Source organism: Paramisgurnus dabryanus, chromosome 17 (genome assembly GCF_030506205.2).
Source record: "Paramisgurnus dabryanus chromosome 17, PD_genome_1.1, whole genome shotgun sequence".
NCBI classification, from domain to species: domain Eukaryota; kingdom Metazoa; phylum Chordata; class Actinopteri; order Cypriniformes; family Cobitidae; genus Paramisgurnus; species Paramisgurnus dabryanus.
In genome coordinates, this window is record NC_133353.1 from 13,597,345 (window position 1) to 13,625,276 (window position 27,932).

At 37.6% G+C, this 27,932-nt stretch overlaps 3 protein-coding genes and 1 non-coding gene across 6 annotated transcripts in view; 3 read left to right on the forward strand and 1 right to left on the reverse strand.

Annotated features, from left to right (window-relative positions):
- The window catches only part of pdzd8 (PDZ domain containing 8), a 52,759-nt gene extending 50,233 nt beyond the window's left edge, over positions 1-2,526 (reverse strand). The window contains exon 1 of one of the 2 annotated variants that reach the window (XM_065255218.2): positions 1,418-2,526. In XM_065255218.2, coding sequence (XP_065111290.1) covers positions 1,418-2,304 — 887 coding nt within the window. In that variant the 5' untranslated portion in view covers positions 2,305-2,526. The remainder of the gene's footprint in view (positions 1-1,417) is intronic. The other variant, XM_065255219.2, reaches the window with a different exon arrangement.
- Positions 2,527-4,054: 1,528 nt separating this feature from the next.
- trnal-caa (transfer RNA leucine (anticodon CAA)) lies at positions 4,055-4,165 on the forward strand. The gene is made up of 2 exons: positions 4,055-4,092; positions 4,120-4,165. It is a non-coding gene; the product is annotated as a tRNA-Leu (tRNA).
- Positions 4,166-4,834: 669 nt separating this feature from the next.
- Positions 4,835-11,578, forward strand: pex13 (peroxisomal biogenesis factor 13). 2 transcript variants are annotated; one of them, XM_065245040.2, is made up of 4 exons: positions 4,835-4,989; positions 6,106-6,833; positions 10,319-10,441; positions 10,610-11,578. In XM_065245040.2, the coding sequence occupies exons 1-4, from the start codon at positions 4,919-4,921 to the stop codon at positions 10,954-10,956; spliced, it is 1,269 nt and encodes a 422-aa protein (XP_065101112.2). In that variant the 5' UTR covers positions 4,835-4,918; the 3' UTR covers positions 10,957-11,578. The 2 variants fall into 2 exon arrangements, with proteins under 2 accessions (XP_065101112.2, XP_065101113.2); XM_065245041.2 differs by having other exon boundaries at positions 6,106-6,821.
- Positions 11,579-12,324: 746 nt separating this feature from the next.
- Positions 12,325-26,542, forward strand: sanbr (SANT and BTB domain regulator of CSR). Its single transcript, XM_065245042.2, has 21 exons — positions 12,325-12,798; positions 13,148-13,299; positions 14,392-14,581; positions 14,725-14,818; positions 14,945-15,192; positions 15,411-15,469; positions 15,834-15,994; positions 17,006-17,092; positions 20,875-20,985; positions 21,181-21,304; positions 21,506-21,658; positions 21,764-21,891; positions 22,073-22,166; positions 23,007-23,039; positions 23,543-23,642; positions 23,775-23,863; positions 24,356-24,384; positions 24,557-24,630; positions 24,948-25,036; positions 25,274-25,365; positions 25,761-26,542. Exons 1-21 carry the CDS (start codon positions 12,714-12,716, stop codon positions 25,795-25,797), a joined length of 2,229 nt encoding a protein of 742 aa, XP_065101114.2. The 5' UTR covers positions 12,325-12,713; the 3' UTR covers positions 25,798-26,542.
- The last annotated feature ends 1,390 nt before the right edge of the window (positions 26,543-27,932 follow it).

Consider the following 27,932-nt stretch of genomic DNA (forward strand, 5'->3'; position numbering starts at 1 on the left):
ATGGGTCTACAGCATGAGTCTTATGGTGAATAACAGAGGTCACAGAACCAATAGCAGGCTGTTTAGGATGTTATTAAAAGACATCATCAACAAGGGTTGAAGTCTATACTATAATAATCACACTCTACCACTAAGACGCTGATCAATAGCTACGTGTAACACTCAAAAACTGCAGTGATTTAATTTACAGCTCACAATTCTGAGGTCAAAGATCAAATGCAGCGGGAACCACACTGATGAAGAGTTAACCGATTTAGATGTTTTCAGACACTATAATTAACCAAATAAATAAAATCACTGCTGCTGTCTGTGTTAAGTCTGGCTGTGCCAAGCATTGTGTTTGACATCATGATTAAACCAAGAAGCGTTATGACACACAGCCACAGTATGTCAACAGTATAAGCACACCAGCAAGAAAGACGAGTGATTCAACCAATAAGCAAAAGGCCAAAAATCAGACCATTTTGTGCACTTGCTGACTGTTTACATTTGACTTACAAAGGCAACGGTAAACCGAAAAAACACTGCAGCTGAGACAGAATCCTGTCAATCTACAAACCTTCATTAAGATGACTGAATGTTTTATTGGCTCCCAAAGGATTTGGTATGCCAAGTATTGCTGAGTAATAGACAGCAGTAAGATGTAGGAGGATGACTCTCGCAACGAATCATTCAAAGGCTTGGCTAAAAAATTTAGTCACAGAGACAGAATTCATTTATTTTGTAGCTAACAGGAAGTAACTCCCATGACATATTTTCACTTTTAACAGTCAATAATATGGTCTAAGTAAAAGGGAATCGTGAGCAAAAGGGGGAAGGTGGACTGCATTTCCTGTTGCTTAAAAGTCACAAATACTACAATACGCACACAGGCCTTATAGCACTCTTACAGTTCCAATTAATTGTCTGGTCACACAACCTTATTCAGATATGCACACAAATTTCACTGGGTTCTCTGCCTCTTGATATCCCTATTGCTGCAATTCCAAGCAAGGCTTGTGATAGATTTACTGTTCAGATTAGCTAAAAAAAAGTAGATGTTGCTCAAAGCAAAATGGTTCAATTACAGCCTTAAAAGTCTGTAATGAAACCTAAAAGTCTGCAGGGGCATTCAGAAGGCTGTTTTCTTTAATAACATGTCAAAAGCAAAGGGAGGGCAAGAGATATTGCAATTCACCCACACAGCAATGCAGCTCACACAACAATTGAAACGTTTTTAGCCGGTTCGAAATTCTAATGGATTTAATAGTTATAATGAACATTGTACTGGTCTCTGTGGGTCTCTATACTGTGTTGGGTTATATTGGTAGAAATATGTTATATGCCAGATGGGAACGACCACCATTTAATCCTAGTGGAATTAGAAGCAAAACACTACATAATATGTCTTTCAGCAGGAAAGACACAAATATCTTACCTTATTTTATAATTTGGTAAGGTGTGCTTCCTCTTGATAACTCTCTTGAGCTGGTTCACTATGATGGAGGTGAGCTGGGGCAGAGGGCGACCCTCAAACTGAGACTTTACCTCGAAGTCTATGAGCGGGTCCTCTAGGAAGGAGAAGGACCAGTGCGTGAAAGGCATACGGGTGAACTGCAGCTTCAACCTGCCCGCCACTCGGGTCATTTTGACAAACAGATACGCAGATTTGCCAAACACTAAATCTACATCGATGGCCAGATGAAATCCGCCGTTATATTCTAAGTCAACCTCGAAATTGAGCTCTTCTGGCATGTTGTCCTCATTGACAGCCACAGGCTTCATGAGTTTGGCTGTTTTGAAGACGGGCACCGAGTTGCCCAGGGATATATCCCGCAGACTGAGACCCTCTAGCAAACGGCCGGCTGTCTTGGTTTGGAGGAGCTCCTCAAACTCCACCTTGATCTTTTTGGTGATCCAGTGTCGGACCACAGGAGTGTCACGCAGCTCGCGGAACAAAAACAGAATTATTGCGTTGAGAAAGTCGCACGTCTCCGCTTTGGACGTATGCTGGGGGTCGCTTTGACAAGGTGGTGGCGAGGGCGGCTGTTGTTTGGGGCTGCTACCGGAGACAGTGGCGTCTTGCTGTTTGGGAGACCCTGCCTCTGGTTGTTTGGAGGCAGATGATGCGATTTCTTGTTGTTGCTGCGTTGGTTCGGCTTGTTGATTGCTAAAGTAATCCTTCAGTGCTGGATCAGGAACCGCTTTGACATATTGCACTGTCCTCGCGATAGGCTCGGGGCTCCTCCGGTATAGCAGTAAGAGCTGCAAAAGGACCGTCACGACTGCCCCGGAAAAGGCAGAAATTAATATCAGATATATCATTTTTGTACCGGGATCCCCGCTGTGGTGTGCGGGTTAGAGTGTGCTCATGATCCGCTGTCAGCCCGATCAAACAAAAGCGAGTTCCACCTGGCCGCTCACAAAGCTGCCATATCATCTGCTTCTTTCCTGGGCTTAGGAAACTGCTGCTGATTGGTTGGACGTAACGACGCGTCAACGCAATGGAGTCCTGCGTCATGACGAAATCTGCCCGCTAGCAGGCGTATGGCTGTGAACTCAGCAGCCAAGGTAACGAGGCCGCACCTTTGAGATGAATGGGATACAAGAATCATAATATTTACGTGTAACTTTGTGTCATTCATTTGATCCTTTCTCAATGGCCGTAGAAAAACTTTCATCTGTTTGTTTAACCGATGCAAGCAGATAAAGTAGTAAACTTATTATAAATATTTAATTCTGGGCTGGATATCAAATCAGTATATTATAATTTCCCCACCTGATCACTTGATCCTTTTCTTTTGCTCAAAAAGCTAAATCATTGTATTATTGTTGTTATTGTTATTTTTATTTGTTTTAAAGCAGATATCTGCAAAATGTTATGTTACATTTTCCATCTGCTTACACGTTCTATTTGCATTTAGCAGAAACTTTAACTTATAGGGCATTACAAGGTAAACATTTTCTTATCATCAGCATTGTGAGTTCGAACCCTTGACCTTCTGGGCTGCTAACCCTACTGAAAAATCCCAAAAAGCTGGTCTAGCTGTGTTTTGGTCACTTTTTAAGCTGGTCTAGCTGGACTTAAGCTGGAAGACCAGTTGACCCAACAGCTTGACCAGCTTTGCCAGGCTGGGAGGACCAGCTTAGACCAGCTACTACCACCTTAAACCAGCTAATAGCTTATGCTGGTCTTTGCTGGATTTTTTCAGTATGGAACGCACTACCACTGACTGATGCATAAAGATCGACGATTGTCACCAGTTTATTCTGAATATAAAAATTCAAAGCATTTTTCATACTGCTTTTGTGGAGTGTTTCACAGGGTGTGCATCCATTAACCTGATTGAAACTATTGAGAATCCTGGTCTTGGCTGGCTGCAATATTCTCTCACAAATCCCGTTTGATCTTTATCAACTCATGTTTCAGTGGTGATGGAAATCTGATCTATTTCTGTCCAAGCAACTCCCCAGAGACACACATTTATAATAGATTAGTAAACTGGTCAAAATAGAGGTGATAATTGCTGTAGCGCCATCTAATGGAAGGGCAAAAATATTGCAGCTGGATACGGCAAGTAGTACCAGGCAAACATACCCTACGTCGCAATTCGAATACTATCCATCCTAAATAGTATTCGACATTAGACTTATTATATCCCAAAATCGTTGTATGTTGAAATGAGAATCCTTAATTAAAGTTCCCGGATAGTCTACTAAGATATCCATATGCAACCTTAAGCGGCTGTTACACAGCGGAGTTTAGTTTGGCTTCATAGTGTGTACATACTGTTGCTCTGAACTCAAAAGTATGTACTTTCCCAACACAAAAACAGTACATAAGATTAGGGCATAACTTAGTATAAGCTTAGGCGAATTGGGATGCCATAAACTTTATAAGACATTGCCTAACGTTACATTGCAACAGGCCCTATAAAATAGACTTTAATCATCGTATAAAAACTACAGTGTGATATACTTTGCGACGTAAGTTTTAGTTGAATATAATGTTTTGAAAACTTGAGTACGATGTGATTAAGGAATCAGTATGTTATATATGAATACATTTTACAGTGTCAGAATGGCCGAGCGGTCTAAGGCGCCAGACTCAAGGTAGTGAACCTTCTCAACTAAAGAGATTTCTGGTCTCCGAATGGAGGCGTGGGTTCAAATCCCACTTCTGACAATGGCTTTTTACAGAGGCATAATATAGTTTTTTGCGTTGTATATATAATCTATACAAAAAACTAAGTAATATAAAAGCAACTTTCTGCGTTACGATTTCTATATAAATATTAAAATCAATCATTCACATATCGTGATTGATCATTCAGCGCTTTGCTGTAAAGCCAGATTGTCTAATATCTAACCATTTTACCAGCAAAATCCCTAAATTAAATCCTGACAAATTAACGAGCACAACAGTCAAGTATCCATTCAAAAATACTGTTATATAATTTAGTATTTACTAAACTGTGGTAAAATTCCTGGATATTATAGTGTTTTGAACCTTTTCATAACAAATATGAAAGTGTACTTATCTGCTTCAGTTCAATTATACTGCAGAATACTATAAACATACATTAACAAAATATATGAACAAAGTGTAGTAATTATTGTAATATACTTTCTATAGTATACTACAATTCACTACAATTTACTAAATCTTCAATATACTACAATATATTGTAATATCACAGCACGGTAATATGGCACTGGTGAAAACAAAAAACTTTTCACCAATGGAAGAAAGCGAAAAAATAGTAATACAGCACTCATCAGGAAGCCATCGACTGGTGATTGATTGGTTTAGTCTAGTGCGAAAACAGTAGTGGTCGGTGTGAAGGATAGATTGCTTTAGTCTGACTGTGGGCCAGTTTCTCTTCCTGACGTTTGGTACTCAGAGCTGCAGATCAACCTTTCCCTGAAAATAAAAATAATGTCTCAGCCCCCAACAAAACCATGGGAACGCCGAATCCCGGGAACAATAACTGCACCGCTAAACTATCGGTTTGTAAATTCTTGTCTTATTTTTGCAAGCGAGTTTAAGTCTGAGTCTACGATTGCTAGCCAACGTGTTAGCTGTCGAAATACCATAATTAAACACACATATGAACATTTTATTAAAAAAATTTGGTAATTAATTATAATGTACATAAAGATGGACCAATTGTGATGCAGAGAGATAAGCTGTCTGGCAAAGATATGGCTTTCTTGCACGTTTTTATAGGTGTGTTGTGGATGTTAGGTAAACTAGTAAACTCGTACTCGAGCAAACAAGTTTTTGCATGTGTCAAAGTTCAGTGTACTGGCAGCTTTCCCATGCTGTGGTCCGTTAGCCTTTGAATTAAAGAGACAGCGACACATGTAAAAATGCTAAGTTCCCATATAATAAAAATAATTGACTTTTCAATATGAATATGTTGGTCTTAAAAAAAATCTATGAACTAGTGTGCTTCAAAACATAAAAGTCCCCATTAAATCAAAACTGACTTTTTTTAATGCAATGTTGCATTGTTTATTATAAAAAAAATGTATCCATGTGGGAATAATCATAATCTGCAAAATGTTCCTCCGTTCTCTTGGGACGATCCTTCTCCGGTGACCTCAGCTAGATGTCTTGGGCGGAGCATCTATTAATCCCGCCCTTAAACTGTCAGTCTGCTATGAGTTCCAGTTCTGAATGAAATGCGTACTTATCTATATCAAATCAGTTCACAGTTGAAAACACAACTATTTTCTTAGTGTGATATTCCGTTTCACCAAGAAATACACCACAAAGCAGCAGTCAAGTCGATTGTGGCTTCCTGTTCTCAGGGACTTTAATAATCGCATTTTGAAGATATAGGAATTAAAAAACTTACCCAGTCTTTTACTTTGGCAACATGGATGAATGATTTTTATGAAGTCATTCTGCACTTCAGCTTCTCATCAGATTCCAGCATTTAAAATGTTATTAGCTATTTAAAAAGGGGAGAAAACATTCAATATGTCCCACCTTAACTTCCTTTTTTAGTGGAAATTATGTCAATGCATTAAACAAAGTTGCACATTTCATTGTACTTCAGTGGGTTTTTTTAACGTGATATTGCATTTAACAGTTTGCTTTTGCTTTTTTATACCTAGCTCTGCTGACTTTGGATCGACAGCACAGAGTGGCCTATCAGTGTCTGGTCCTCCGGTTCTAACACGGGTGGTACCACCCATCCCTCCCAGACCCGTACAACAGACATACCATCCTAACTACAGCTCCTTTCACTCCTCATACAGCCCTTATGGTAGCTCCATCTATGGGGGACACAGCCCCTATAGCTACAGAGGTTATGGAGTTGGAGGTGGCCTGGGTTACAACCGTTATCAAATGGATGACATCCCACCCAGCCGATTTGTCCAGCATGCAGAAGAGAGCAGCCGGGGAGCGTTTCAGTCCATCGAGAGCATTGTTCATGCCTTCTCGTCAGTCAGTATGATGATGGACGCCACATTCTCTGCCGTATATAACAGCTTCCGTGCCGTTTTAGATGTTGCCAATCATTTCTCTCGTATGCGCATCCATTTCACAAAAGTGCTTTCTGCTTTTGCCCTGGTGAGGACCCTTAGATACCTGTATCTCAGACTACAGAGGCTTTTGGGATTGCGTCAGGATTCAGAGGTGGATGACCTGTGGGCGGACAGTGCCTCATCCACGGTGTCCGCTTCAGGAACCAGGGGAGCTGGAGTAGATGACCCCGGGGTGAATTCTGTCAAATCATGGCCAATTTTTTTGTTTTTTGCTGTTATCCTCGGGGGTCCATATTTGATCTGGAGGCTTTTAAGGTCTGCAGAGGGTACTGAGGAAAATGGTAAGACATTGGGTAATTATGAATTTATTTATTTACAGACAAACTTTTTTTACATTTTCTGTCTGTTCTTTTTAGCTCATGTCATCTCACCTCTATTTACTACTAATTGCTCTGACATTTGGTGATTATTATTAATAATGATCAAATAATAAGTTTTCCTTTAATTAATTAAAAAGCACTTGGTATATATCAGTGTTTTTTTTTTTTCAGTTTCAGACAGAATGGTTTTATTGTACTATTAAAGAGTAACTAAACCCTAAACCAACTTTTTTTAGTTAATGATCTGTAAGAATGTTGCTTTATTAGGGCTGTTCATTGATTTTAGTAAGTTTTTTGACATGTGGATGTAAAGTGTTTCAATACTACAATATATGGTGTAAAAACGTCTGAGTGCTGCCCTCTTCAAGTTGAACGGTGGCTACTACAGTTGAATTTTCCTATTGGATGGTGGGTCCAAAAAATGACTCGTGACGTAAGCAGGTTCAAGATCACCACGCCCTTGTTACGATCTCACCACACACTTAGTTCGTCCCCTCTATCTCCTTGGGATCCGCCCACTTTTCCTGCATTTTTCAAATATTGTCAGTGGGTGGAGTCAGGCTCTAGCCAGGGGTTTAGTTACGCTTTAATAAAGCTCGCATGTATTTTTGGAGGAACAAGATAAGATAAGATAAGATAAGATATTCCTTTATTCATCCCACAATGGGGAAATTTCAGTGTTACAGCAGCAAAACCAAAAAGAAGACATAATAATATAATAAACATTATATGCAAAATAAGTATATATAGTGTTTACACTAAAGACATATTGCACCTAGAAGATATTGCACATTTTTCAAAATCTCTATTTTTGCCCATATTAACAAATGACTGTATCAACAAGATGTTGTTTTTTTTGTTTTTTTAACAAGATGTATATAGTGGTGACTGGTTCACTGGGAGCAGCTCCGATTGTAAAGTCTTATAGCAGCAGGGAGAAAAGAATGTCTGTATCGCTCCTTCAGACACTTAGGATGAAACAGTCTGTCACTGAAGGAGCTTCTCAGAGCTGAAACTGAATATATGAGGAGCTCAGATGCAAAAGCCACTAAACTAAGAGGATAGTTCACCCAAACATCAAAATTACCCCATGATTTACACACTCTCAAGCCACCCTTGATGTATATGATTATCTTTTTTTAAATTCGAAAATGTCCAGGCTATTCCAAGCTTTATAATGGTAGTAAATGGTGCTCCTGATTTGAAGCCCAAAAAGGCCATCTATCCTTCACAAAAGCAATCCACACAGCTTCAGGGGCTTAATTAATGTCTTTTGAGGGTAATCGATTTTGTAAGAAAAATGGCCATATTTAAAACTTTATAAACTATAATAATTAGATTTTGTTTGCCGCCAATGCACATTCACCAGTGTTTTAGTGTAGGACGCAGGTTACAATGCGTAGATATGTAAGAGACACAGATGAGATAACAAAACAACGCTTTTCACAAATAAGAAATCAAAACCAAGGATTTTCTTTTATTCTACATTCTGACTTTTATCATTTGCAATGTTTATTCTAGTTGCAGCATATAGTGAAAATCTAGTGATTTTGTGACTGTTTATTATTAGGGCTGCACTATAAATCACATGTGATCGTCAGTAAAGCCATTTCTTTGGTTAGTAGTAAATCACCTGCTTTCAGATGGAGCAGCATTTACTTCAAAGAGCCATAGTTCACTGACAATCGGGTGCTCCATTTGAAAGCAGGTGATGATGGCGATTTACTGTACTACTAACCAAGGAACCGGCTTTACCTACTAGATGCGCATTCCTATCGCATGCGATTTATCGTACAGCCCTATTAACTATGTCTTGTCAAAAGAATTGGATTTTTTTAAAGGGGACATTCCATAAGACGTTTTTAAGATATTAAATAAATCTTTGATGTCCCAAGAGTACAGATGTGAAGTTTAAGCTCAAAATACCATATAGGTAATTTATTGTGGCATGTTAAAATAGGCACTTTATGGGTCTGAGCAAAAATGCACCGTTTTTGTGTGTATCCCTTTAAACCCAAATGAGCTGCTCAGGTGGGCGGAGTCTCAAGTGCTCCTGCTGTAGACAAGAGAGGGAGATTTTATCACGAAAGAAGTTAGTAAGAGATGTTCAGCATTATATATTTAAACAAGTTTAAAAAGTCAATCATCTGTTTTATGCATACTAAATACATGTTTATCAGCAGATGGGGAACATTGTGGAATAAAATAAAGACTTCTCATGCTGCAATGTTTTAAACAGGCACAATGAATTTCAGGATGTTTCAATAAAATCCACTTCCACAAGCTCTCAGAAGTTTACTTTTTGACCAAACCACACAAGCACATTTAAATGATCTGGAATAAAACAACACGTTTAATGCTTAAACTTTAGAGAAACAGATCAAATGACATGTTTAAGTTTATTGTGTACACATATTGAACACATTGGCGTTTCTGTCAGTCTCTCACTTTCCATCTTGTAACTCCTTGTATTCATTTGAAACTTCAGAGAAACATTATACAACATATTTATGCTTGTTGTGTATGATAGTGAATACGCGTTGTTCTCTCACTCTGTCTCGTGCAGTGCATTAATCCTCGAGTTCATTCATATAAACTTCAGAGAAACATTTTAAACAACATCTTGTGAACCGTCGCGTTTCTCTCTCTCTCTCTCTCTCTCTCTCTCTCTCTCTCTCTCTCTCTCTCTCTCTCTCTCTCTCTCTCGTTCGTTCGCTCACTCGTTCTCTCTCACTCACTCGCTCTCTCTCTTGCACTAAGGTAAGGTTAATCCTTTAGAATGTTAATTCAATCTTTAGAAAGATTATTAAAACTACAAGTTATAAGATTGCAGGCTCCTGTTTGTGTTTGAGGGAATACAGACGTGTCGTGCTATCAGTCATTCTTTCCGTTCATGGTTGGATAGCGCAGTTGAAGGGGCGGTATCATTATAATAAGATCCCCTACCTACGTCATGGGGGGAGCAAAATCCGAATGACCTATTTATTCACATGCTTGCAGAGAGAGCCTTACCAAAACAAAGTTACAGGGTTGCTATTTTTCATGTTTTCTGGGTTGGTAGAAGCACTGGGGACCCGTTTATAGCACTTAAACATGGAAAAAGTCTGATTTTCATGGAATGTCTCCTTTAAGAAGTGGAGGTTTTTGCCAAAAAAGGTTGCATGCACTTAGAGGGTTTCAGTGAAATTTGTTAAATACCAATGAAATGACTAGAGTGATATTTGTGAAAAAAGGCATTTCTATTACCCACTTTTAACTGTTTAATTGCCATTAAAGTGAAATTACTGAACCTTGATAAAGAGGCTTATAAAAAAACATTTAAAAGAAAACATGTCATACCCACTTAGTTTTGGTTTTGCATCTAAATTCCTCGTGTTATGCAGTATGTACCCATATCTCTGCTGTCTGCTGCTGTTTGATGGGACTGCTGAAGTGTGTGTATGTGTCCTGTATTGCAGCCACTAACTGGGCAAGTGGGGAAGATGACCATGTAGTAGCAAGAGCCGAGTATGATTTTACAGCTGCATCTGAGGAAGAGATCTCACTACAGGCTGGGGACATGCTTAACCTGGCCCCTAAAGGTCAGAAAAAAGAATTTCATACAATTTGGATTCATTGTGTGTCCAAATCCATGTCACATTGGTTTTATTTTTTATATCTGGCAAAAGCACGAAACAAAATCTGCTTTTTGTCCTTGTTATTGACAGTACATATTTACAACTTATACACTGTTTATCACTGTTTTCTAGAACAACAACCCAGGGTGCGTGGCTGGCTGTTGGCCAGTGTGGATGGACAAACTACAGGCCTTGTCCCTGCCAACTACGTCAAAGTATTGGGCCGGAGGAGAGGTCGAAAGCATGCAGAATTGGAGAGGGTGGCACAGGCCCAGCAGGCTACCCAGAACTTTCCACCACCCCAAACTGGCCTGACTACAGCTTCATCTTCTAGCTCGGGGCTGGCTTTTCCTAGCTCAGACCCAGATTTACTACTAGAGTCTGTGTATGGGGAAACAAATGGCCCTCACACTACCCTGGAGATGCAACCTTCTGCGAACAACAGCAGTAACATGACCTCAGAAAAGACTGACTTATAATCTTCATGTGCCAGAGCTGAAGTGTAACACTGTGTATGTGTGAGTGTGTGTTGATGTAAGTTCTAGAGGAGGTAATGAGTAACGGAGGCCTTGAGGGGGAGGTGATTATCATGCTCCCTGGAATGTATCATTTGAACTGCATAGCTGAACACAAGGTTTTTATTCAGCAATTTCTTGTAGACTGTTATGATCACAGCGTTTACCAATATTTGTTTTAAAAAGGTTGGTATTTCAACATTATAATTGCTTGCATGTGTTAATAATGACCTATTAATTTATTTAGAATGCTCATTTTGAAGACTATATTTAATTATTTGAGTATATTCACATATATTTACACAGTTAAAAGGTTACATATATTGCTGTCACTTTCAATTGACTTTGATTTTGTAGAGCAATGTTATTTACAAATTTCATTATAGAAAAAATGTCCATGTACTAATGTAAGAGTTTAAGAAAGTTGTTCATGTTTCTGCAAACTTAAATTAATATTTGATATGTCCTGTTTTAAGTTGTGTCATGGTTTAGTGGGGTTTTCTGTGTTTTCAGGTTAACTAAAAGTCTCTGTACAATTATGTAAATAGAAGCAATTATTTTGTCAGTAAAAACTTAAAGAAATGTATTCATTGTCGAGTTTAATTATAAAGATTCCAGATTTTAGAGATTAAATATATCACCAATATTTAAAGGTGGTGTGCATGATCTCTGAAAGCCAATGTTGAAATTTGAAATCACCTAAACAAACATGCCCCAACGTAAATAGAATCTGGACCTTCTTTTGATAGACCCGCCTCACACATACGCAACGATGTCGGTAAGTAGACATGCCCCTTACTGCTGATTGGCTACAATTGTGTTTTGGTACTTGGCCCGACCCGCTTTTCCAAAGAGCTTTTCAAAAATCATGCACCCCACCTTTAAGAGGTCAAGATGATACAGTGCAATTACAAAAAAAGGAATATCCTGTGTGTTACTAGATCTGCATAGAATTCAAATGCTTATGTCTATTGTTTTACTACATACTATGGTTTTATAATTTATGAGAATATGGGATAAAACCTGCCCTCAAACCATTTAAAGGAATTTCTTTTTGATCTAAAAGAATAAAGACATATTCTGCTTCTGTAGAGTTATCATCTAGTCAATAGTTATCAAATGTCCTTCCACTGATGGTTTCAAATAATCACATCAGTATTCAACCTGTTAATATATTTATAGTGCGACACTGTTTTTTATTATCTTGGTTTTAAAGTCTCACTGCACAGGTTTATTTGGGCCCAAAATTAATAAAAGGGAAAAATGTATAAATCAAATGTAACGTTGCTGCTGTCGCTAGGCAACGAGGACGCCGACAGGCACCTGCTGCAGTGCGGCACCGGAAATACAGAGCGCAGCACAACGAGAGAGCAGGAAACGTGGAGATAATCCTAGCTGTCCTGAATCGGCCTTTTAGCATTTTTGTCAGTTTTCTTTTTTCCAGGCTTTTGTTGGCGCCGACTGAGCTCTTCCCGCCCATACGATTTCATCATACCGACAGACAGCAGTGGGTTAAGAGACTGCAGCGCATCGTCATGGCCAGACCGGTGATTTTACAGGCTGCAGCACTATTTTCCATACATTGATATTTTAACAAGAAACGAGAAGAGGAATACGAGTCTGCAAAGTCATGCACACCAAAGTTTCGATCAGGCTTGTAAATGATAAGCATTTGTTTTTATTTTTTAATATACTCTGCGTGGAAGTGAACTTCACCGTTGATGCTGTTTAGATCCAGTTTGTTATCAGCACCGCTCAGCTGGAATGACCATCAGTACCAGAAACAGGCCATCATTTTGCAAGAGGGTAATTATGTGATGGGACTGTGTGTTAGCTTAGCTTTCCCTTCAGAGGATGCGACAAAAATGTGGACTGCGGCAGTACCGTGATTTGCAATTAAAGCTGTCATTGCCAGCTAAGCATCTTTACTCAACATAGGCTACCGAACTAAAGTTGAATTTTCTCAACATTGTTGGTTTATGTTATTTACAAGCTATATATAGACTACATATTACCAGACATGAAAAACTATTCGTTTTCCCTTTTCTGTAATTAAGTGGCAGTTGGAAGTGGGCTTACTTTGTTAAGGCTTCTTTTTTCTAAAGTATGCTAGTTTTTTTCTAAATAGGAGGATGATTTTCTCTCTGTACCACAGAAATGAATCGTGTTTGCTCTGTTAATAATAACTTCCCATATGACAACAACCTCCTGGTCCTGGATATGGTCTTAAGCTCACTATGGGCAACGCCTCAGCCAATCAACTGGGAGAATGTTGCCAAGTTAGTCCCAGGGTTCACACCTCAAGAGGTAAGAGACACCAATGTTAATGTTTTTGTTTTTTGCGAAGTAACACAATTTGGTGAACTAATGTACCATGCTGCATAATGCATGGTAAATAATATGGATACATGTATCCATATTATATAGAATTCAAAACATTATAGGGTATATCATATGTGTATCACATAACATGTACAGGTGTAGTACATGTTATAAATAATGGAGATGGTCACCTGCTGCCTTAAGGAATAGTTCACATAAGGAATTGATGACAGACCGTTCAATTATTCAAAATAATAATGCACACCCAAGGTGGTAATGTGGCACAACGCGAAGCAATTATTCCGCTTATACCACGATTACCTTTGCTCTGGTGGTTATTTTAAGACATTTGACAGGTTAGGTGTGTGTTTTACAGAAAAATAATCAATACCTATGAAACATTTCTTGACCAGTCAGAATAAAGCATTCAACAGGCCCGTGGTATAACCCAAAATATTCATGTATTCAATAACCTGTAGGTGAAAAGTACCCACTACGTCTGGCAAGATTTTGAATTGTGCATTCGATGGACATTTTATTAGCCGTGAGCCCCTGGGAGAGGAGTCACCCAAACAAAGAGAAAGGAGAGTCGTAATTGTTTTTTTTTTTCTAAGGAATTATTTATATTTCAAACTAAAGCCATACAAAAACCCATCTTTTGACTTTGCAAGACATTTACTAACTGTATGGATTAGTTTTTGATGGGTGGATGTGCTTTTTGGAGATTTAAAATGGGGCACTATCCAATGCCATTTTTAAAGCTGTAAAAAGCAAGGTATTATTTATTGACTCTGACTTTGAAAGTCATATAAAGCTAGGGTGGCTTGAGGGTGAGTAAAATATTGGCTAATTTTATTTTTGGGTTTATGCCTTTGAGCTAAATTTATTTAAATAAAGATTATTAGTCAGAGGCTGCTTTTAACCTGCCTTAACACAATTGAGTACTGTTTTTGAGAACTTTCTTACAGTGCTCAAAAAATGGTTTAATAAGTATACATTTAAAATATATGTCAAGTGTTTTGAGCTTCCTCAGCAAATATATTGACAGATTTGGCTTATCCTCTTATATTTTTACAGTGCGCACAGAGATTTGAAGAGCTTAAAACTACAGGCGGTTTCCATCATGTTGATGACCAATGTAACCCGCTTATCGGAGCAGTGAGTTCTCCACCAGAACCTTTTATCTCCTATATCAAATCGAACTTATTGGACAACACTGGGGCGACAGGAGAACTACAGTCCAGTCAGAGTACTCTCCCAGTGTCAGGTGAGTCATTGGATGGGGTTTAGGCAAAAATGCCCTGTCCTTCAGTAAATGCTGTATTCTCTTAAATTTCATGTGATTTTATTCTGTTATGTAAGTGCATCTGGGACCATTGATATATACACTCAGTGCTTTATCATGATCAGGCCTTACTGTGGTGCACACTGCCCGAGGAGCCAGTGTAGAGAAAGAGGATGCAGATCCTGCAGACAAAGTTGAGAAGACGGAAGGGAATAATAGGTTAGACAAATTCATACTGTTCAGACAATTATCTACAAATGTATACATTTGAAGTCTCCAAACTATTAAATTCAGTGAATATGCATGCAGTAATTGGTAACTTTGTCATTGTTTCCTCTTACACAGTCCCAACATGGTAATTCATGTATGTGATGAAGCAAAGAATCTAAAGCAGGACTTTACGTGTCCAAGAAACCTCTTGATAAAAGAGATGCGTTACTTTGAAGAGTACCTGTCTGTGGACCCTCAGCGCTGGGACGAAGTGGACATATCCGTCCACTGTGATGTCCAGATCTTTGACTGGCTCATGAACTATGTCAAGAGTCACGAAACCGAACATCCAGAAGGAAATCACATCGACAAACCCAAACTGGGTAATTTTATTTTAGAAACTGTTTGAGAAGTTCACTGTGCACTTTCTGTTGCGCTTTACTACTGTATTTCTATAATCAAAAATACCATCAGAAGTCTTGTGTAACGTCTGTTCTCTGATATGGCTAAACAGTGTTTCAAGTGGTCGTGCGTTGGCTGTGAGTTTGATGTTTCGCTGTTTGTGATGTTGTCGGTTATGTTATGTGGTGTTTGGTTGCAGAGCACAGCAATGTCATCTCAATCCTGATCTCCTCCGAGTTCTTGAAGATGGAAATTTTAGTAAGTGATGTGAGGGTTAACAGTGTTTTGGGTGACGCAGTAAAAGTGCTCTGAGCTGGGTGATGTTTAGATGGTAGTGCATGTTAAAAGCATGATGCATGATGGCTGTTTCATCATTTTTATGTTTTCTATTTAAATCATTCTATGCACTGCCCAAACTAATACTGATGAACTTTAAATCTATATTTTAATAGGCACGGATCTGTTAAAAAATATTTTCTAAAATCACCAAATCAAGTTTGACACTTGTGATATTTCTGGTTGGTCTGAGCAGTGTAAAGAAATAGCATGTTTGTTTATTAATGATGCACTTATTGAAATCAATCCAGTTATGATGTATTTAATATGTTTTGTGGATCGGAAGGTTGAGGAGTGTATCCAGTTTTGCAACAAACATATGAATGCCATCATAGCAACTCCATGCAATATGAGCTGCATCAACAACAATCTGACCGGACGCATTGCTGATCTGTTCAGCCACAATGAAGCAGATGACATCAAGGATAAAAAAGACAAATTCAAGAGGTGAGAACAGATTAATCATTTTAACTACAGTTCTACAGTAATGAAAAAATACTGTTCATTATGTAAGGTCTTTACTAGTGTTGTAATCAAGACCACCTAAACCGAGACCAAGTCATGACCAAGACAGGCCGAGACCGAGACAAGACCAAGACTTTAAAGGGTCGAGACCAAGTCAAAACCAAGACAAGCCGAGACCAAGTCAAGACCAAGACCAGTGCAAGTTACTGCATTAAAACACTTATGATAAAATGTGGAATATGCATATGATTAGGCACTTCTTGTCTGTCTGTGTGCGTGCGTGCGTGCGTGCGTGCGTGCGTGTGTGTGTGTGTGTGATCAGAGAAGTTGATAAAATAATCAAAGGTATTGCAGATATGTGGGAATTTATCTTTGTCTATAAGCAAATAAAAGTGACCGAATACTAAAGAGCTGAAATCAACTTAACCATTTATTCTGAACTGTCTTTCCATGGCTTGCCATCCACTAAACACAATGCAGGCATTTTTAGTAATAAAATTAGAAAAATTGTCATTGGGAGGAACTTAAACAATGCTTAAAAATGCCAACATCATATGCCAAACCTGAATAAACTGCATAAAATTAATGATAAAAATTAAATTTGTGATGTCCCATCAGTAGTGGTCTTGACCGGTCTTGAAATAAAATTCAGAGTCCTCTTTGTCTGAGACCGAGACGAGACCGAGTAAAAAAGCGTTCGATTCCAAGATGAGACCAAGACCTTTAAAAAGTGGTCTTGAGACCGGTCTCGAGAACTACAACACTAGTCTTTACACACCACTGATAATATAGTTATGTATATTATATTGCATTTCTGTCAGAAGATCCTCCTAAAAGTTACACAATGCACCTTACCTTAAAACATTTTTTAATACATTTGAGAATAACTATTGTTTCTTCATTTTCACAGATTATGGATAACATAAATACATTTCATTATACAGTATTTTATTGATGCCACTTTCTGTGATGATTTGCTTTTTTTTCCACCAGCAAACTGTTTCAGAAGAAGATCGAGAGATTGTTTGACCCTGATTTTCAAAATCACGATTCCCCTCAAAACGCATCTACTCTGTATAGGTAACTGTTGTATTGCAGCTGAAGCTGTAATACTTTAAATGCATGATGTATTATACTGACATGCACCATACCGACTGGTCACTTCTGTTTGTTCAAGTGAAGAGTTCAGATGCAAAAGCTGCTAAATGCAACCATCAAAAAATTAAATAATTATATTGACCAAATGCTCTCAGCATGTAGTATACATTCATCAGATACTTTGCCTTAAATCTGCTTAATCCCAGCCTCAGGCTATGTTTTTTGGCAGGATCTGTTTAAGGACACATTTTTTATATACCAAATATATTAGGATATTGATGGAATTTTTGAGCCTTTTACCATCATTTAGAAAGGACAGTGATGAGAGACTGAAGAGAAATGGGGTGGGATTGGGAAACGACCGTGGATCACATTCAACTTAGTGTCCATTGTGAGTACTGGACTTGGCCCTGAATACAACTTGAATCTGGCAGATATATAGTCTTGATTAAAATAATAGCAGTACAATGTGACTAACCAGAATAATCAAGGTTTTTAGTATATTTTTTATTGCTACGTGGCAAACAAGTTACCAGTAGGTTCAGTAGATTCTCAGAAAACAAACAAGACCCAGCATTCATGATATGCACGCTCTTAAGGCTGTGCAATTGGGCAATTAGTTGAAAGGGGTGTGTTCAAAAAAATAGCAGTGTCTACCTTTGACTGTACAAACTCAAAACTATTTTGTACAAACATTTTTTTTTCTGGGATTTAGCAATCCTGTCAATCACTAAACTAATATTTAGTTGTATGACCACAGTTTTTTAAAACTGCTTGACATCTGTGTGACATGGAGTCAACCAACTTGTGGCACCTCTCAGCTGTTATTCCACTCCATGATTCTTTAACAACATTCCACAATTCATTCACATTTCTTGGTTTTGCTTCAGAAACAGCATTTTTGATATCACCCCACAAGTTCTCATTTGGATTAAGGTCTGGAGATTGGGCTGGCCACTCCATAACATTAATTTTGTTGGTTTGGAACCAAGACTTTGCCCGTTTACTAGTGTGTTTTGGGTCATTGTCTTGTTGAAACAACCATTTCAAGGGCATGTCCTCTTCAGCATAGGGCAACATGACCTCTTCAAGTATTTTAACATATGCAAACTGATCCATGATCCCTGATATGCGATAAATAGGCTCAACACCATAGTAGGAGAAACATGCCCATATCATGATGCTTGCACCTCCATGCTTCACTGTCTTCACTGTGTACTGTGGCTTGAATTCAGAGTTTGGGGGTCGTCTCACAAACTGCCTGTGGCCCTTGGACCCAAAAAGAACAATTTTACTCTCATCAGTCCACAAAATGTTCCTCCATTTCTCTTTAGGCCAGTTGATGTGTTCTTTGGCAAATTGTAACCTCTTCTGCACATGCCTTTTTTTTAACAGAGGGACTTTGCGGGGGATTCTTGAAAATAGATTAGCTTCACACAGACGTCTTCTAACTGTCACAGTACTTACAGGTAACTCCAGACTGTCTTTGATCATCCTGGAGGTGATCATTGGCTGAGCCTTTGCCATTCTGGTTATTCTACTATCCATTTTGATGGTTGTCTTCCGTTTTCTTCCACGTCTCTCTGGTTTTGTTCTCCATTTTAAGGCATTGGAGATCATTTTAGCTGAACAGCCTATCATTTTTTGCACCTCTTTATAGGTTTTCCCCTCTCCAATCAACTTTTTAATCAAAGTACGCTGTTCTTCTGAACAATGTCTTGAACGACCCATTTTCCTCAGCTTTTAAATGCATGTTCAACAAGTGTTGGCTTCATCCTTAAATAGGGGCCACCTGATTCACACCTGTTTCTTCACAAAATTTATGACCTCAGTGATTGAATGCCAAACTGCTATTTTTTTGAACACACCCCTTTCAACTAATTCAACTAATTGCCCAATTGCACAGCCTTAAGAGCGTGCATATCATGAATGCTGGGTCTCATTTGTTTTCTGAGAATCTACTGAACCTACTGGTAACTTGTTTGCCACGTAGCAATAAAAAATATACTAAAAACCTTGATTATTCTGTTTAGTCACATTGTACTGCTATTATTTTGAACAAGACTGTATGCATCACATCAGCAACCTTATTTCTGGTTGTTTCTTTATTTTAACCTTTTGGTCCTTCCAGAAACACTGCAGTGTTTTATGTAATTGTTGCAGGCAAAAATCCTTGATCTTGTGGCACGTTTTCTTAAAAAGTGCAGTGGAATATGCAGGAAATTTTATGCAATTTTATGCAATGAAATTGTGGGAACTTGCCAAAATTGAGGGAACTTGCAAAAACTGTTTGCAACTTTTGCAGCATTTCATTGATGTTCACGTCGCGTAATTACATCACTTCCTTACATTCTCATGACAACAGCCAGGCTACATGGCTGCGCATGTGTGAGGTAAATGCAACATTTTTCAACTTCTGCTACACTGCAAAAAATGATTTTCTTAGTTAGTATTTTTGTCTTGTTTAAAGCACAAATATAAAAAAATTCTCAAGTCAAGATGCATTTTCTTGATGAGCAAAATAACCTAAGCAAATAAGTCTAAGTTTAAGAGAAAAAATATTTCAATCTTATCAAATTTAAGTGAATTTGTGGATTAAACAAGCAAAAAAATATGCTAATGGGATAAGCAAAAAATTCTTGAACTTTTTTCTTAAACACTTAATTCAAGAAAAATTCAAATTCCCATTGGCAGATTTTTTGCTTGTTTTAAACACAAATTCAATTAAATTTGATACATTTTGTCTAAAAACTAGACTTAATTTCTTAGGTCATTTTGCTCATTAAGAAAAAATATCTTGATTTAAGAATTTTTAGATATTTGTACTGAAAACAAGTCAAAAATACTAAGCAAGAAAGTCGTTTTTTGCAGTGTAAGATATATGACCTTTTCATGCATGATGCAAATCATGCAAGCCCCGCATATTTTGCGAGCAGAAATCAGCAAAAGTGCGGCGTATTTAAAAAAAATGCGGCCCCCGCAAAAAAATATGGGGAGTTTGGCTGACTGAATCATTCGATTTTCATTATCGCGTTTAGAATCTGACTTTCATCATTTTGATCTAGTTGTAACACGTTTATAACCATTGTCAACTTCAGACAGGTGTAGTTCTATAATGTTTCGTCTCAAACTGTAAACAGGCTGGTGTAAACATAATTTGCATAAAGAATCTATATTTGTCCAGACACATGTTGATTGGAGTATTAAAAACTTGAAAAGTGTTAAATTAAGTTAAATTAAGAACAGATTAAATGTGTGATTCATTTGTGATTAATTGCACTTTAACTAGCCTAATGATATTCATGCAATTAATTTAGATTAAATATTTTAATCGATTGACAGCCCTAATCTTTAGTAATTGTTTTAGTGATTTATGTCTTGTCGCTGCTTGTCATTGCTATTAAAGTGAAATTACTGAACCTAAACTTAAGAACCTGATAAAAAATGCTTATTTACAAGAAAACATGCCAGACAATTCTGACGCACATCTGAACTCTTCAATTGTAAATAAATACTTATTCACACCTGTTATAGATTTTATTCATTGTTTTGTATCTGCTTTATGTATGATGTATTTTATATTATCTGTAATGCCAAAGCTTTATATCAATAGCAAGAATCAAGTTGAATCCTGTAAAAGTAGTTCTAATCATGTAAAAGTAGTCAGCATTTTTGTATTAAGCATCAAGTGATTCTGCTGATGAGTAAGGTGGATTTTGAATGTAATATAAATGTAATATACCATTGTGGTTCCTTTTTTCCAGATGTGGCCTTTGCCTTAAGCTTCTGACCAAAGAAACTGAGAAAAAAATTCCTTGTGTTCCAAACAAAATCAACATAGATGCCCGAGGAAATATTGTATTCTGTCACAGCAGGTTATATTGTACACTCTCTCATACTCTTTTTAAAGTTTCACAACAGGTATATTAAAACATACATACAAGTTCTTCAATTAGATCATGCTGTGATTCGTGTCTTGATGTTTTAACCTGCACTGTTTACACACATCTGTACTTATCCCTGTAATAAAGCATGCATTCTCTCTTGCTTGCTGTGTTGGGTCTTTGCAGACATAAGGCCTGGGACGTACATGAATATGTGATTGGGCTTTATGAAGAATTAAAGTCATGGGTTCTGGTCTATTGGAGAATCTGGGGCACCATCAACTATCTAACATGCTCACGCTGTAAACAGGTAAACACACAGGCCCTTTAAATTTAAAGGGAGTCTATGTCACTAATTTGCTTATTCAAAATAATGACTTGGATATATTATTAACAATAACCATTTTTAAAATAATAAATCTTATTGTAAAATAACAAATGTTTCTTTAATTTTATTTATTTGAATATATACAAGTATTAGAAAAAAATACACACTGTATTCCTTTGCCAGGCATTCCTTTGTATAGAGTTAGGCCAATGTAAGTACCACCCAGAAGCGGTTGTTTATCCTGGTATTGGGGCAGATCTTAAATGGCACGGCATAGGTGTTTACTCCTGTTGCAACCAGAGAGTCATGCGATTCGACCCTTCTTCCATGCCCAAGGTTTGTTATGCTGCTTTAAAATATGTTCTCATGAATTCAGATGACCCTTGAACTCTCACTTTGTCTCACTATTCTGCATGTGTGCATGTTTGTGTCTTGGTACAGGGCTGTAAAATAAGAGACCACATTGTTAGCGCAGGAGATGTTGGAAACTGCGGCAATCACAATGCAATCTCAACCCAGACCAGAATACTGAATGACCTGCTGCTGCACAGGGACGCTGTTTGTGTGAGGTCAGAATACAGTAACATCCTTCAAGACATACTCATTTAATCAAAGTCTATGTTGAACAAACACTAATAAATGCAATGGAAGGCATAGTTCTTACAGCTTTGTTTAAATGCCATATTTGAATTATTTAAACTATTACTGAGTGTGGGTTTGGTCTTGTTGGCCATGTGTTGTGTTTTGCAGGAGTCCTGAATGCTCCTCTGTAGGCAGTGAATGTGTGCCAAGTGATATAATGTTAGATCCAGGAGTGCTTCACAGACCAGGGGAACGCACATCTGTGAGCATATCACGTTGTCTTTAATACACTTTGGGGGGGTTTCTTGGACAGGGAATATCTTAAACCTGGCCTACACTCTAAAAAAACAAACGGTGCTATATAGCACCAAAACAATTGCTTTGGATCGTAACGATAGAAGAACCATTTTAGTGCCATATAGCACCGGTGAAGAACCAGTGAAGCACCAGTGAAGCACCAGTGAAGCACCAGTGAAGCACCAGTGTAGAACCATATAGGGGCCATATAGCACCACATATGGTTCTACATAGCACTATATGGTTCTACACAGGTGCTTCACTGGTGCTTCACTGGTTCTTCACCGGTGCTATATGGCACTAAAAATGGTTCTTCTATCGTTACGATCCAAAGCAACTGTTTTGGTGCTATATAGCACCGTTTGTTTTTTAGAGTGTAGGCCTTAGTTTATTTAGGAAATATAACTAGTTTTAACAAACATGCCTTACTAAAAACATTACTTGTGTGCATTTTGAGGCAAAACAAAGGGCACTGATGTATTTTAAGATATGTCAGTGCAAGTTGTTTTCAGTTTGGACTGCTTGTACATTTATTTTAGTCTAGTGTAATCCCTGTCAAGGAAACCGTCCCTTAATATTATATTATATTATATTATAGTTTTTGTCTCTGTTTATTTCTTTGTTTGCCCAACTTCTTGGAATTTTTTGCCACATTTAAACTTGACTCATGATTATGTATGACATAACATCAGTATTTATTAATCTTCACATGATTTTCACATTGTGGTGAATACAGCTGTTTATTGGCTCATTTATTTGTTCAAACTTAATGTAATTTTCACACTATTATTTTTTCCTTTTGCAGTTTTCGCTGTTAAAAAACTGGAGTCTACAACTGGTAAGAAGCAAGTATATCAAGCAAAACATAATTTTCACACACACACACACAAATTAGCACATGCAACGGCCCATCGTCAATTATTCCTTACATATATACACTAACCTAAACTTTTATTATTATAGCGTTTTTCAATTGAGGATGTCCCCTAATGGAGGATTTGCTTAGGTTTGTCAGGTTTTTTTACTCTTAGGTACCAATTTGTTCCCAAAATGTATTTAAGCTGGTACAAACACGTCTGGTTCATTATCGCCATGGAAACATTTCAGAGACATGTTTTTTATACAGTGCAGTTCAAACTGTTTATTCTATCCCCTTACACAAACTCTGACCCTCACAGAACACGTTCTGCATTTTACATTTACACAAAAATATAATTCTGTATGCTTTTAAACATTATTTATCTGTGTGGTGACATGTGTCCTATGCATTTGTGTTCATTCTGGCTGAAATTCAAAAACGTACAAACACACACAAACATTTCATGTTTTGTCTTTTTGCAGCGCCAACAGTCTCTGTTGTCTGAGGACGAGGAGTACACTACAGGGTCAGAGGTCACAGAGGATGAGGTTGGTGATGAAGACGATACCTCAAAAAAACAAGGTGAAAAACGTTGCACATCAGCTGGAATGTGAATGGTGCTCTATGATGACCAATTTTCCTTTGTGGTCAGCAGATGGCAGTCATGTATAATTGCACATATATTGAAGGCGCTTGTTACTTTTATTTACACAGCTGCAAAGAAAGTAAGAAAATCTGGCAAACCTTTGAAAAGACAAGTGTCCTCTCCAAATTTCCAGCGTAAAGAGAAATCTGGAGAGAAGGTATGTGCAACCTATAAATTAATTTTTATCTCACTAATTGGTGTTTGTTTAGTGAGGTTATGGTTTTGAACTATTTGTTCTGCACTTTTGTGCTATAAACATGAATAATACTTTAAAAGTAATTATACTTGTTAAAAAGCAAAGGACTACCATAGACATTAAAGGAGCCTAATCTATATATAGGGAGGGATCAAAATGTCACAGAGACTTGGTGTGGACCCTTTGTCCAAAAATCAACCATCCACCAATACATTAAAAATCACAATGCCTTGCCAAACACTCATGATACCCTAGAAAATTGCCAGTGACTATACTAGAGCCACAGCTAGTAGGGGTAAAAGGTGGAATTTTCATAACATTGGCAACAAGCTGTTGCAATATACCTGTGCTATTCCTAGCAGCCCCACTTACATTTTCTGCAAAGGATATAAAAGCTAAGTTAGGTTTTGTTAGTTTGCATCACTCTTCATTTATTGTCCTTTTGTTTTAAAGGCACCCTCACGAGATTCAACCCCATTCATGTGAGTGATTCTAAAGACTTTCTGTTTTCTGCAGAAGTGACCTCAGTTGTAGATCTGTTTGTCCAATGCTTATGTGTTGGCTCTTCAGCTTAGTCATGACACGTGATTTGAATGATATCTAAGCCTCTGAATGATACACTAAGATCTTTTGTCTGTTTTTTCACATTTTTAGCGTCAGCATCCAGAAGAATAAGTGGGATAGCACTCGCTCCATGAGGTACAATCAAGATGCTCAGAGAGAGGAGGGTAAGAATGCGTTTATTCAGATCCTCTTTCACATACACTCAGTATTACACATTGGTAGGGAAGCTGTTACAATATAAAGAGTCATGATTTAAAACACCACTTGATAGCCCTTGAAAGTCTGGAGGTGAAATCCAAACAGGGGTAGATGTGGGATTGTTTTATGATTTATGATGGTAACTTTTAAAGTGTTTTAAAATAAACAAGGGGCGATTGTGGCTGTGGTTTTGACATAAAACTTTCAAATAGCTTTAGATTTCAAGTAGGATAGATTTATGATGGTCTTGATGGATGTGTCTGTACATTTTTACTCAATCTAGATCAAAGGAGAATGGAGGAGATTATAGGAAATCTCACTAAAATCCGCTATGGGGACCAAGAGCAAACAAAGTTTAAAGATACAAAAGAGGTATATAGCAATCCTTACCTGCTTCAGATGAACCTCATAAAGCCTCTTTAATAACTGCCTACAAGACTCTGTTTGTACACGTTTACGTATGCTTTTTTTGTTGATAAAAGCTTGTTCACTTAAAAAAACATCACATATACTTTTAGTGATTTTGTCGCTAACATTTATACTATAGTTTTACTAAGTTTCTACTCTAATGCATTGCATCGTGATATGTCTGTGTTTGTGTGGTTCCAGCCAGCAGGTGGCTTGTATTCTAGACTAGAGGCCCAGTTTAAAGCTTCTTCTCAACCCAGTGGAAGAAATAGCAGCGCAGAGAAAACTCTCAGGTACTGTATTCACCTCCAACTACACACTTCATAGACAAGTTTTGAAATAATGGTTCATGAAAATTATTTTCTAGTGGTAGAGCATTTTGTTTTCAGCAAAAAAAGGTCTTTGGTTCTAACCAAGGAAACACAAATACTGATAAAAATGTATATCTTGTAATGCACTGTAAGTTATTTTAGATAAAAGCATCTACCATATATGTAAATTTAAATGTTGCTGAACTGGCTTGTTTGCTCTTGTCAGGGAATTTTAAAATCTTGTAGACTCAAAGTTTCCTGTTTATAATTTGGCTTTTGTAATTTCGATTGTTGGATAGTTTCGCCTCTTTACTTTTGTACTTTCTTGCTACATTCTCTCATTTCTATTTTTAACCAGCGCTTTGATCTTTTTATAGAGCAAAGACGCGCTCTGGGCCACCGAGACCGACTTAGATGAGTGGGTGAGAAGGAGTAAAGAGATTGCTGCTGTTTGACAAGGCTGAAGATCCACTATTCAACCCCCAATACTCCGGCCAGACATATAGGAATAGCATTAGGATCTTTTTCATTACATCCTGTCAGAAGAATGAATGTTGACAGAGTCTGTGATGTCTCAACTGTAGCTATATAACCTAAATGGGACCTAAGCTTCGGTTGCACTGTGGACAGTGCAAGCTTTTGGCTGCTATTGAATTGGTTGCACCAACAAAAATATTCTTTGTGTATTTTCTTCCTGCATCTGTATGCATCACACAAATGCTACTATATATTTTTCATCTTTTGCTTTATCTCACTTCTCTAGCTCAGGTTTCCATTTCAGCAGTGTGTTGTTATGTTCATATTGTTGACTCAGGTGACCAGACAAAGCTCATCTCCATGGTTCTGACCCTGCACTTTAAGCCGTCTTAATGCAATGACTTAAACCAGTATAATACGCAAACCAGCCAATGAGTGTGACACTGACAACTAATTCCTGTGCCGTCTATGATTATGTTGCACTCCAGACCTATTTGTGCCATTTGGACTAATGTGTCATGGGGTAGAATACAAAATAAATGTTAATTTAAAAAAGCATTTGTCTCGTATTAAAATTGTAAGTTATAACAGTGTAAAATATCTTATTTGTTATGATCATAAAAGTGAGCTATCATGAGGGAAAAGTATGTATATAAATAAACAATCCTCTCTTTCACAATTATTTCACATGTACGATTGCAAAAGGAAGGTATTAGTGGTTTATCTCATGATCAGTCATGTCATTGAAGAGGATTTTCAGTACAGCTGTCACCATGACAACAGGAAGAGGAAGCAGAATGGCCTGATGTATTCTTGGAGGGAGGGGAGCTTTGATGAGTTGGTCTTCCTATTTTGGTGACAGTTATTCAGTCAGTTATTTGATTGAGCTCCAGCAGTATGTGTTACAGTACCGGGCCAACTGCCAACTAAGAACACAAATGATGGTGTGTTAATCCCCCCTTCAGTGGTGGGAACTAGATCCATCGCAGCCCCCACTATTCAATATGGCAGATATGTCTCTCTCCTTCCAAGAGCTCTCACCTTACTCACTTACTCTGAAAAGTGAATTTAGTTCTTGGGAAGAAGATCCAATAGTTTTAAATAAGACTGGAACTCAAAACAATAAGACTGTTTAATATTAAATATTTAGATTTTTTTTGTTACCTTGAGATTCTTATTTTATTTATAAACCACCAGTTTTCCTGCATTTTATACCCGTTTTTTTGTCCTGCATGTTTTTAAAATAAATAACACTACAAAATTTGTGTCAACTAAAAGGTGAATGGACAGTGGCTGCCCTGATTCCCTCAGTACTTGGTCAAAGGTCATATCCTGATCATTCAATGGCGCTTTGTCTATTGTTACTTGTAGCAATGACTTTTGGTGTTGTGCATTTGTTTAGAATAGCATGGATTTGTTCTCTTTAAAGAACAACATAATACAGTCATTTTTCGTTGATCTTTATTCGTTGATCTTCCTGGAAAATGATTAGTTTAAAATAGATAAAAAAGAAAGTACAAAGCTAAATTACACATCACAAAAGTCGCTATTTACCATTTTCTGAAAAGTTCATAATAAACATTATAGAGTGTCGTAGTGACGTATTTTTGTAGGCCAGCCCGGAAGTTAGTGGGACACTGATTCCATCGCCCAAAAAGCCCCATCGCAAAAAAAAGCCTTGATACAAACTTACACATTTTATCTAACAAGATAATCTCCACAGATTCAACTTTTATGAATTTTGAAGTCTAAATCCGTTTACTAGAAGCTAACCTTAGACCCTACAGTCTCTTAATCAACTTTATTAAACACATTTAAAAACATGTTTCCTGATAAGGAAATACTCTGAGGTTGAATGTTTGTTGGAAAGTGTCCACCTTGTTTTTGAGATCTTCATCATGCATCCCCTGTAGCAAATTGGTAAGAAACTTTTTAAAGGTGTGTTTTCTGTCATAATATAAAACGTGAAAATATATTGGGCTTGTGTTAACCCAATGTGTTTTTACAAAAACTGACTTTGTGAATCAGAAATACCAAAATGCCTCACTTCCGGGTTTTGCCTACAAAAATCA

Bases quoted from the DNA above. Each gene is read 5' to 3' on its own strand.
- pex13 (XM_065245040.2), top strand. From the start codon at position 4,919: ATGTCTCAGCCCCCAACAAAACCATGGGAACGCCGAATCCCGGGAACA. The intron at 6,834-10,318 runs GTAATTATGAAT...CCTGTATTGCAG, and splicing joins GGAAAATGGTAAGACATTGG to CCACTAACTGGGCAAGTGGG. The intron at 10,442-10,609 runs GTCAGAAAAAAG...ACTGTTTTCTAG, and splicing joins GCTTAACCTGGCCCCTAAAG to AACAACAACCCAGGGTGCGT.
- sanbr (XM_065245042.2), top strand. From the start codon at position 12,714: ATGCTGTTTAGATCCAGTTTGTTATCAGCACCGCTCAGCTGGAATGAC. The intron at 13,300-14,391 runs GTAAGAGACACC...ATATTTTTACAG, and splicing joins CAGGGTTCACACCTCAAGAG to TGCGCACAGAGATTTGAAGA. The intron at 21,659-21,763 runs GTTTGTTATGCT...GTCTTGGTACAG, and splicing joins ACCCTTCTTCCATGCCCAAG to GGCTGTAAAATAAGAGACCA.